The sequence below is a fragment of the Otolemur garnettii genome, unplaced genomic scaffold, assembly GCF_000181295.1.
Source record: "Otolemur garnettii isolate 467f Iridium unplaced genomic scaffold, OtoGar3 scaffold00155, whole genome shotgun sequence".
Lineage (NCBI taxonomy): Eukaryota > Metazoa > Chordata > Mammalia > Primates > Galagidae > Otolemur > Otolemur garnettii.
In genome coordinates, this window is record NW_003852550.1 from 1,379,958 (window position 1) to 1,391,141 (window position 11,184).

Here is an 11,184-nt window from a genome sequence, read left to right on the forward strand (position 1 = left end):
GCCACAGCACTCTACTGAGGGTGACATAGCAAGACTCTTTCTCAAAAAAAAATAATAATAATTAAGTCTACCAATCTATGAACTTAGACTATCTTTCCATTTATTTAAATCTCCTTTAATTTCTTTTGCAAGTATTTTATAATTTTTGGTAGACAGGTCTTACTCTTCTTTTGTTAAATTTATACCTATTTTTTCTTTTTCATGGTATTGTAAATAATTGTTTCCTAATTTCATTTTTATATTGTTCATTGCTAGTATGTACAAATACAATTGATTTTGTATATTGAGCTTGTATTCTACAAGAAATAGTTTTACTTTTTCCTTTCTAATGTGGAAACCTTATTTTTCATATTATTTCCTAATTGTCCTGGCTAGGACTTCCAGTAAAGTAGTGAATAGAAGTAATGAGAATAGGGTGGTGCCTGTGGCTCAAGGAGTAGGGCGCCAGCCCCATATACCAGAGGTGGTGAGTTCGAAGCCTCAGCCCTGGCCAAAAACTGCAAAAAAATAAAAGGAAGATACAATGAGAATAGACATCCTGGTCTTTTCCCTGATCTTATGGGGAAAGTTTACAGCACTACATGTGAATCAAGTATGTTGTAATCTGTGAGTTTGTTATAGATAACCTTTATTATGTTGAGGAACTTCCCTTTTATTTCTAGTTTGTTCAGTGTTTTATCACGAAAAGGTGTTATATTTTTTTCTTTTCGAGACAAAGTCTCACTGTGTCCCCCTTAGTAGAGTGCCGTGGTATCACAGCTCACAGTAACCTCAAACTCTTGGGCTCGAACGATTGATTCTCTTGCCTCAGCCTCCTAAGTAGCTGGGACTACAGGCACCTGCCACAATGCCCAGCTATTTTTTGTTGCAGTTGTCATTGTTGTTTTAGCTGGCCCCGGCCGGGTTCAAACCCGCCAGCCTTGGTGTATGTGGCTGGCGCTGTAACCACTGTGGTATGGGCACTGAGCCAGGATGTTGGATTTTTGTCAGATGGTTTTCAGTACCTATTCAGATACAGAGGTTTTTTTTCCCCTAGTCTATTAACATGGTGTATTATATTTTTTTATTAAGTCATTTGTACATAGATCATAAATACATTTATGCCATTATGGGATTCAATGTGTTGATTATTTGTACAAATTGGAGTGCTTACATCCTGCTAAACAACATAGCTTTCGTTGGGTAAAAGAGGTGATGGTGTATTATATTAATTTATTTTCAGGTATTAAACCAAACTTTCATTATTGCAATGAATCCTACCTGGTCATGGTGTATAATTCTTTTCATATTTTGCTGAATTAAGTTTGCTAGTATTTTGTTGAGCAATTTTATATCTATATTCATAAGAGATATTGGTTTGTAGTTTTCTTGCGATGTCTTTGGCTTGGGGATCAGGATAATACTGGCTTCATAGAATGAGTTAGGAAGTGTTCCTTATTCTGTTTTTTGAAAGAGTTTTCAAAGCATTGGTATAAATGCATGTTTTAAGCATTTGATACAATTCACCAAGGAAGTCATTGGGCCTAGGCTTTTTTTTTTTTGAGGAGGGAGGATTTTTAATTGCTAATTCAATTTATTTTCCTCTTATTGCTGATTCAGATTTTCTACCTTCCTGAATCAGTTTTTGTTGATTGTATATTTCTAAGAAATTTTCCATATCATTTAGGTTATCTAATTTGTTCACACCTTATTCACCATATTCACTTATAACTGATTCCTTATCTGGTAGCCATGTCCTCTCATTCTTGATTTTAGTAATTTGAGTCTTCTCTCTTTTTTTTGGCTTGGTCTATATAGCTAAAAGTTTGTCAATTTATTGATTACTTTCAAGGAACCAACTTTTAGTTTCAATGATTTTCTCTATTTTTTCTTTTATTTATTATTATTATTATTTTTTTTTTTTTTGCGGTTTTTTTCTTTTTGACTGGGGCCACGTTTGAACCCAATACCTCCAGTATATGGGGCTGGCCCCCCTACTCCTTTGAGCTACAGGCACCTCCCTACTCTATTTTTTTGTATCTTCTATGCTTTGTTATTATTTTCCTTCTGCTCATTTGGGGTTTACTTTCTTCTTCTTTTTCTGGTTTCTTAAGGTGGAACTTTAAGTTGTTGATGTGAAATCTTTCTTCTTTTTCTTCTTTTGGAGATAGAGTGTCACTATGTCACCCTTGGTAGAGTGTTGGGCATCACAACTCACAGCAACCTCAAACTCCTGGGCTTACGCGATCCTCTTGCCTCAGCCTCCTGAGTAGCTAGGACTACAGGTGCCCGCCATAACAGCTATTTTTGGTTGCTATTGTCACTGTTGTTTAGCAGGCCTGGGCTGGGCTCAATCCTGCCAGCCTCGGTGTATGTGGTTGGCACCCTACTCACTGAGCTACAGATGCCAAGCCATCTTTCTTCTTTTTAAATGCAGGCACTTTTAATATAGATTTCTCCTTTAAGAACTATTTTAGCTAGATCCCACAAGTGTTGGTATGTTGTATTTTCATTTTCATTCATCTCAAAGGATTTTCTAATTTCTTATATTGGTTATTTAAGAGTGTTTTGTTTAATTTCCACTTGTGAATTTTTCAAAATTCCTTCTGTTATTGATTTGTAATTTAATTCTGTTGTGCTCTGGAAACATACTTTGTATGATTTCATTCCTTTTAAATGTATTGAGGTTTATATTAAGGCCTAACATGTTCTGTCTAGGGCAGTGTTCCATGTGCATTTAAGAAGAATATATATTCTGCTATTAGGTGGAGTGTTCAATAGATTTATATTAGGTCTCGTTGGTTTACAGTATTGCTCAGGTCCTCTGTTTCCTTGGTGATAGTCTGCATAGTTGTTTTGTCTGTTATCGAAAGTGGGGTATTGAAGTCCCCAGCTATTGTCATTGAAATGTCTATTTCTCCCTTCAGTTCCATTTTTGCTTCGTGTGTTTTGGTGTGCTATTGTTAGGTGCCAGCACTGTGCTTTTGTCATAGCTATAAGCTCTGGTGAAAGGTAACACTGACATACTGATTCTATCAAACTGGAGTTGGAAAGGCATTTTGATGTCTTGTTTTCCAGCGTCTTGACCACCATGATGAGCTACAAGGATAACAGTTAAAAATATGACTTTTGAAGTCCCTCAAATTGGACTTGGGCTCAGATCTAGACTGCCACTTATGACCCATGTGACCTTGGCTGAGTCACATACCATGTTGGTCAGCTTGTTTCTCTGTAAAATAGGGATAATAATAATAATGGCTACCTCCCGGGGTTGTTGTGAGGATTAAATGGGGTTATATGTAATGACCTTAGCCTAAGTTAGTATTTGTTTGTTACCTATCTGCTGATAGCAGAATGAGTTAGCAATGTCTGAGTATATGCTCACTGATAACATGAGAAAGGGCTCCCAATACAGAGTGAGACAGAGAAGCTATTCAGAGATAAGGCATTTATTTGCTATGGACAGTTCTCAGATGCATACACCTACAGGCATTAAGAGCCACTGATGAGAGTATTTACCACATGAATGTATAGCAGACAGGGCTGGCCCTGCATGAATATAGAAAAGTAATAAGATGTGAAGAATTACAGGGATGCTCCCAAAGCTGGGCATGGTGGATGGTTCTCAGATACTTGGAAGGCTGCAGTGGGAGGATCTCTTGAGACCAATAGTTCAAGATCAGCCTGGGCAACAAAGCAAGATCCTGCCTCTTAATAGACAGAGAGAAATTAACTAGACTTAGTGACCTGCACCTGAAGTCCCAGTTACTAGGGAGACTGAAGTGGGATGATCTTAAGCCCAGAAGTTCAAGGTTACAGTGAGCTGTGATCAAGCTATTGCACTCCAGCCTGGGTAACAGAGCAAGACCCCATCGAAAGAAAGAAGAAAGGGAGGGTTGGAAGGAAAGAGAGAAGGGAGGGAGAAAGGAAGGAAGGGAGGGAGGAAGGAAAGAAGTAAGGAGGGAGGGAAGGAAGAGAAGGGAAAGAAGGAAAGAAAAGCAAACTAGCACCCCTCACTCACCTCCCTGCTTCATGTACCTTCGGCATCTCCTATACACTTCACACATTCTGATGTGGGGAATTCTATGATACTAATAGAGCCAGTTGTTGTTTCAGCTTCCCACTTTCAACAGTCCTCTTTGAAATGCAAACTCTTGGGATTGTATGTAGCCTGTTTAACACTTTCCCACTAAAGCTTTAGTAGCTTGTCAGATTTATTCCCTTCTACTAGAGGAAATCCAAGATAACCCAAAGAGCAACAGAGCACTGGCAGTTGGAAAGGCTCCGAAAGGGTTGGGGGCAGGGGCAAGAACAGTTCCAAGGAGGACAGAAAACAAATCTCGCCTCTTTAAATATGTTTAGAGCTGACAATCAGACTAGAGGTATCCACGTAAAAGTCCCACTGTGCCCACACACCAAGGCGTTCATCCCCACCCCTACCTCACTCCATGCCTTTTCCCATTTCAGAGGTGATGGGGCCATGAGCGGCTCAGGCCATTAGATGCTCCTTGCTTTCCTTTCAGGGTCAGCAGAGACAAGGCCCATCAACTCCCCTTCCTATCTCTAGCGGCTAGGTAATGCTTTCTCTGAGTACCTGCCCCTCAATCGTGCTGCAGAGACATGGGCCAGAGATGCCAAGGCAGCTCAGCCACAGTCCTCAGCGCCAGGGCTCAACTGTCGATTCTCTTTCTGGGTTTAGATTACATGCACAGCGCCCACCGCCCTGTCACTGGGGGCCACCTGGGGAAAAAGGAGAGTAGTTATGTGGGCAGCGTGGGCCCCAGCCCCAGGAAGTCGAGCCGCTGCACGCCCCCGCCTGCCGACTCTGAGCTTGTCAGCTTCTGCTACCTCCACATGCGGGAACAAAGGAAGGAGCAGGAAAGCCGGACGGATGTCAATGAGAACCTAATCTTCTTTGAGGAGAGCAGGCCCCGGACCAAGTCTGACCCCACATCCAAAAGCTCTGGCCAAGGTTACGATGTAGTCCCCGATGACTTTGATGCAGCCAGCCTGGACCATGAGCCTTGTGCCAGCAGGGCCCGGTCCTACACCTTGGACAATTCCCTTGGGGCAGAAGCCCTGAATTTCTACTGTGACTCTTGCAAAGCCAAACTGCAGGAACAACTGGGCCCACGCAAAGGCGGAAGGCCTGGCTCCTCTCGTGACAATATAGTAGATCTGATGTCCCTCCCACCGCCAGGGAGTGAGGAGGAGGAGGAGGAAGAAGATGAGACAACTTCTTTGTTGCCTGCCATTGCTGCCCCACCCCCTGGCTTCCGAGACAACAGCTCTGATGAGGATGACCCCAAGCGCCGGGCTGTCCAGAGCCAGGAGCAAGGACGCCACCTGCGTGGGCTCCTGTATGATGAGATTCCAGTGACACTAATTGACAGCGTGCAGACCCGGACAGTCCGAGATCATGCTCAGGAGCTAGATGATGCCCTGGTGTCCACTCTGCAGGCTTTGGAAGCCCTGGCTGCATCAGAGGACGGACCACACCCCCAACCCCCACAGACTGCAGGTAACAACCCATTCCTCTTCCCTCTTGACTCCTTTCCTGGCCAAAAAGGGCCAGCAGGTAACGTTGTGCCCTCCCAAGCAGATGTCAAAGTCAGCGTGGTGTGTCAGGGCAATGGATGGGCCAGAAGTAGTTGAGACAAGGTCAGGGGAGCAGCCACGTTGCAGCAGGACTCAGCTGCTCAGCTCTAGCTAGAGTTCAGGCTCTTGCCATTGCATCTCTGTGGAAATGTTGTGCAGATGGATCCCAGGGATTGGGACGATGACAGCTACTGATCCAGGCCAGGATGAAGGATCAGAGGAAAATTATGACACATATAGAAGACAGGCAAAGAACATCCAGTATGCCCATGACTGGAAGAAAAACAAAATGACCGACTCACCACCTAGGGCCCTGGGATCAGAGAAGCCAAGAGCTTTCACGGCTTAGGGCTGAGACTTTATCCTGCCTGATAGCATGGGCTCTGAATCAGATGCACCCAAGTCCTGGTGTCTTGACTCCCTGCCAGTGTGACCTTTGGCGAGGCACTTACTCCATCTGAGCCTCACTTTTGTCACCTTAAATCGGTCTTATAGCAACAGGTGTATCACATAGGGCTATTGTGAAGACTGAAGATCGCTCATGCAAAGGATTTAAGTACTATCTAGCACACAGTAAGGACTCTGTAAGTAGTAGCTGTTGCTATTAAATATTAGTTGCTGGGAGAACCAGGTAGCATGCATGCTATTCCCTGTTATAGACACGTACACATCCATCTTGTAGACAAACACACATGTCCGACGTGTACCCACAGTCACACATGCATACCTCCATGCACGTACACCTTAAGAAAAAGAAAAGGTACATGATACCACAACAGAAAAGGAGTAGGGAGGAAGGAATTGAGAAAGCACATGAGGCAGGGGAAAGTGTGGACAGAGAGAGTGAAGGGACTGGAGTTTGCCTGTACATGAGGACAGCCTTGACCTTGGTCAGCCCCCATGTGTTTGTCTCCTCCCCTGGGGGCCAGCAGTTCTCTTTGCTTAGCGTCTGGAGCTCCAAGCCGTAGCAGTTCTAGGCTTGAGGCCCCTGTGGCTGCCAGAGAGAGGACAAGCTCAGCTAAATGGTCTCAGCTGCAGAGACTGTAGGCAGGCCTGGCCAGATGAGGAGAGATAGACAGGGACCTCTCTTTGCCAACCCCACTTTAGGACAATTAACAAAAATTTCCTAGCTGTTGAATCTAAAAATAGTGTTGATTAGCATGTTGTTTTGCATGTGATTCACGTGTTGATTTGCCATCAAACTGCCCAGATCATCTCTTCACCTCTTTTGTTTCTCTTTTGGATTCTAGCCATTCATCCCCCTTCTCATAACTTTCCCCTCTTTGTCCCCTCCCCTCTACTCCTCCCACCTTCAGGCCTGGATTTCCCCCAGCTGGAAATCCTGCTGCTAACCTTGGCCTCCATGCCAATCTATACAGTCCGCCCTCCATATTGGAGGGTTTCACAACTGCTGATGCAACCAACCTCAAATCAAAAATATTCGGGGAAAAATGGATGATTGCATTAGTACTAAACATGGACAGACTTTTCTTCTTGTCGTTACTCCCTAAACAATATAGTACAACTATTTAAGGAGCATTTACATTATATTAGGTATTATAAGTAATCCAGAGATGATTTACAGTATACAGGAGGATGTATGCAAATACTACACTATTTTATATAAAGGACTTGAGCATCCATGGATTTTGGAATCCTTGGGGATCCTAGAACCAATCCCCCATGGATACCAATGGACAGTTGTGTATGACTGGAAAAGAATCTGATCTTAGTAAGTGTAACAAGCCCTGTCCCTGTTCTTCCAGGTCTGATTGTGCTGGCCACAATCACTCCCGAATCATCACTGGACTCGGGCCATGAGACCAACTCTTCTGAGCTCACAGACATGTCAGAGATGATGTCGGCCATGAAGCAACACCAGAACACCACCTACTTCCTGGCCCAGCACCTCAACAAGGACAGCCTCCTTGCCCGCAAGGACCTGCCCTTCCGGATCCAGAGCTGTGCAGCCCAGGCCGTTCTTACGGCCCCTTATTCTCTTGGGCGCCCGGATCCCAACTCATCTCTCCAGCCAGTTATCACAGGCCAGAGTCCTGGTCCCCCTGGCGCTCGAAGGAAGCTGCCCCAGTCAGAAAACCAGGCACAGGGAGAGCGCACATATTCCTTGGCAGTGCACCCAGCACTGTCCTCCCAGCTTAGTGAGCAGAAGAATCTGAGCCTGCTGTCCCCAGTTCCTGAGGACAAAGGGCCTAGCCACACTAGGGCAGGCCTAGAGATGTCACTGAGGGCGGCCACACCATCTCTCAGTGAAGAGCAGGTCTCTGATCTGAGGGAGAACCTGCCTAAGGAGGTCAGGTTGAGCCCCAAGCTTATCCTGGACCCAAAGGGCAATGTGACCCCAGCCATCATCTCAGCTGCCCTACAGCAGGTGGTTCACAGTAAGAGTCTAGCCACCCCTGGTGGGGCTTTGGGAAACCCCCCCAGCAGAGGGGAGAGAAGGCTGGAGGCCAGCATGGGGAGGCCAGAGGTTAGCATGATGAGTGGCAGTGCCAATAAGAACCTAAAGTTCAAAATGAGCCCTGGTGCTCCAGAAATCTCACAGAATTCCCAGCAACAGCTCTGCCCAGAGGTTTCTTCCAGCCCCCGAGCACCCACAGGCAGCCGGGCTGACAGCCTGCACCTCTCCTCACAAGAGGACAGGCTGCCTGTTCAAAATTTTCCTCCCAAAAGCTATCATTTGCGAGCGAGTCGAGAGTCAGTGGGCAAGCAAGCTACAGGGGAGGTGACAGGCAAAGGTGGACCCGAGGGTGCTAAGCCTGCCCTGCACAAGCAGGGCGCTGTCTCCAGCCAGGGGGAGAAGGGGCAGCTGGAGACCACACCCAAAAGCAGCAAGCTTGAGGACACAAGCCTGGTCCCCCGAGTTAGCTATCCCATGGCTCTGCAGAGCCCCAGCTGCCAACAGCGAAGCCACAGCCCCAGCAGCCAGTCCCGAGGCCAGAGCCCCAGCTGCCAGCCTCGTGGCCAGAGCCCCAGCTGCCAGCCTCGTGGCCAGAGCCCCAGCTGCCAGCCTCGTGGCCAGAGCCCCAGCTGCCAGCTTCGAGGCCAGAGCCCACTGAGGCCTCAGACCGTCAGCCGGCAGGTGAGCACCATGCCCTCCAGGAAGCTTGAAACCACTCTGAATGGAGCTCACTCAGTCTCAGAAGGCCCTGCAAAGCCCAAGTCCTCCCGAGGTCCTTTCCGGCTTCGCAATTTATTCTCTGCCACCTTCCCAACCCGCCAGAAGAAGGAGACAGATGAGCGGCAGGCCCAGCTGCAGAAGGTAAAGCAGTATGAGCTGGAGTTCCTCGAGGAACTTCTAAAGCCACCAAGCCAGGGGGACCTGCCGGGCACCGAGTACTTGCAGCCTCCAGCACCTGGCCGCTGCAGCTGCCAGCTCCGTAGCAGCCCTGTTCAGCAGGGGCCTGGCATGTCCCGTGAGCAGAGGCGCAGCTGTGACTGCAAGCGCATCTGCCGCGGGGGCCGGCCCCAAGCAGCCCAGACGCCGGTGCCCAGCCTCCCAGGGAGGGAGAGGGACAGGGTCCTCCCTACCCAGAGGCAGCCAGAGGCCGGCCCAGGCTTGAGCCTTAGCAGCCCCAGCAATGTCCAGCGCATCCGTTCCACCAGCCTGGAGTCCCGAGAATGCCGATCAGATCCTGAGAGTGGTGTCTCATGCCTGACCACGTGTGCCTCGGGGGGCGAGTGCCTGGGTGCTCCCAACTACAGGAAACTGATGCGCCGCTACAGTATCAGTGAGCTGGACCAGGGTGACCGGTCCTCGATGACCCTGGATGTCTACCCACACCCACCCCTGGGCATGCTGCCTAGGGAGGCTAAGGAGGTAGAGGCAGGCCTCCCCCTGGCCTTGGGTCCCAAAAGCAAGTCTCTGGAGTCACCAACCCTAGGAGAGCCCTCCTATGTCCAGGTTACCCCTGAGACCAAAGGCCCCAGACAGATGGCCGTGTTCTCACTGCCCGAAGAGGTATACCGGAAGCCTGCTGAGCTGGACGAGGACAGTGAGAGCGGCAAGTGCTGCTCCATTCGCTACTGCTTCTACTACCGCAAGTGTGACATAGCGGATGACACCAGTGATGGCAAGGACGAGCTCTCCTACTCCATCCCCATGAAGATTCTGCCTGGCATGAAGCTGGACGAGCAGGTGGTGCCTGTGGTGAGCAGGACCCTGCAGGTGCTGGATGCTGCCACCTGCAGCAGCAGCAACCCCGAGGCCTCTCGCACTCAGGAGATTGACCTTCGGGTGTCCACCTTCGAGGGCAGCCTGGCCAAGATCAATGCCCTGCGGGCCCATGCCTATGGCCTCCCTGATGGCTTCCTGGCTGCCCGGCTGGACACTAACGAGCTACTGACAGTCCTGCGGCAGTGTGTGGCCAGCCCTGAGGCGCGTGCCCCCAAGCCCTATGTCTCTCAGATCTCTGAGTACAAACTCGAGCTAGCTCTTAAGTTCAAGGAGCTCCGGGCCTCCTGCCGCCGTGTGGCCAATGTGGACAAGAGCCCGACTCACATGCTGGCAGCCATCACGGGCAGCTTCCAGGTGCTGAGCAGCCTCATTGAGACTTTCGTGCGGCTGGTGTTCATCGTGCGCTCGGAGGCCCAGCGCCAAGAGCTGCTGGCCAAGGTAGAAGAGGTGGTGAGGAACTACACCTTCCTGCTGCGCGCCGCTGAGGAGTCCACAGCCCGGAACCTTAACCAGCAGCAGCAGCAGCAACAGCAGCAACAGCAGCAGCAACAGCAGCAGCAGGTGGCAGCAGCTACGGGGGCAGCCATGGGGCACCCACCAGGCTCCCCAACTTCAGCGACTGTTATGAGCACATTCACCCGCTCCTTAAAAACCTTTATTAAGTAGGGCATCTGCCCAGCCTGTCCCCCTTCCCCAACTATGGTCCCAGGTTTGAGCTTTGTGGTCCTTGCATTTTGTGGTGAGTGTGTGTGTCCACTGGGCCGATCAGGGTCCAAGAGCCCATCAGTCTCCAGGGAGTGAAAACTCCCTAGACCGAGGCTCGCTCTTAAGGGCTGCAGGCCTAGCCGCCGCCCTGGGTGTCTCCACCCCTATCCTGGCCTCTGGGCCTCACTGTGAGGGCAAAGGCCCCTCCTTGCTCTGCCCCATCGCAGAGCTGTTATTTTATCTCTTCTCCGGGGCTGAGAGGTGACATCAGGCTCACTTCCTTCTCCGTGCTGGGTGCCGAGGGAGCTGGGGCCTGAAGCTGGCAGACCCTCCTTGGCCTCGAGCTCCTCCTGGCAGCTGCTCCCCCACTAGGAGCAGGAGCAGTAGCAGCAGACCACAGCACCGAGCTGAGGGGAGGGGGGCGCTCCGTACAGATGTGTCCACCCACCCTGGGCTCACACTCACCTGGCAGGAGCCACTGTGCGGGCCCTGCTCAGGTGGGATGTTGGCAGATATAGCCACGCTGAGCTGTTTGCAGCCAGCCTAACAGGCGGCAGCCTGGGAGCCCTGCCCCCAGGTCCAATAGCGCCACACCAGCCATCCCCAAAGTGCCCTGCCCCTCACTGATGGGCAGGGCAGCTCAGTCCACTAGAGAGCAAGCCTCTGGGATCACCCCACTCGTTTTGGGTAAGGTACCTGGTGAAACT

The 11,184-nt window shown here is 49.5% G+C and overlaps 1 protein-coding gene across 1 annotated transcript in view; it reads left to right on the forward strand.

The window, feature by feature from the left end:
- The window catches only part of FRMPD3 (FERM and PDZ domain containing 3), a 76,274-nt gene extending 65,836 nt beyond the window's left edge, over positions 1 to 10,438 (forward strand). The window contains exons 13-14 of the mRNA XM_023519074.1: positions 4,679 to 5,500; positions 7,344 to 10,438. Of these exons, the coding sequence (XP_023374842.1) occupies positions 4,679 to 5,500; positions 7,344 to 10,438 (3,917 nt within the window). The remainder of the gene's footprint in view (positions 1 to 4,678; positions 5,501 to 7,343) is intronic.
- The last annotated feature ends 746 nt before the right edge of the window (positions 10,439 to 11,184 follow it).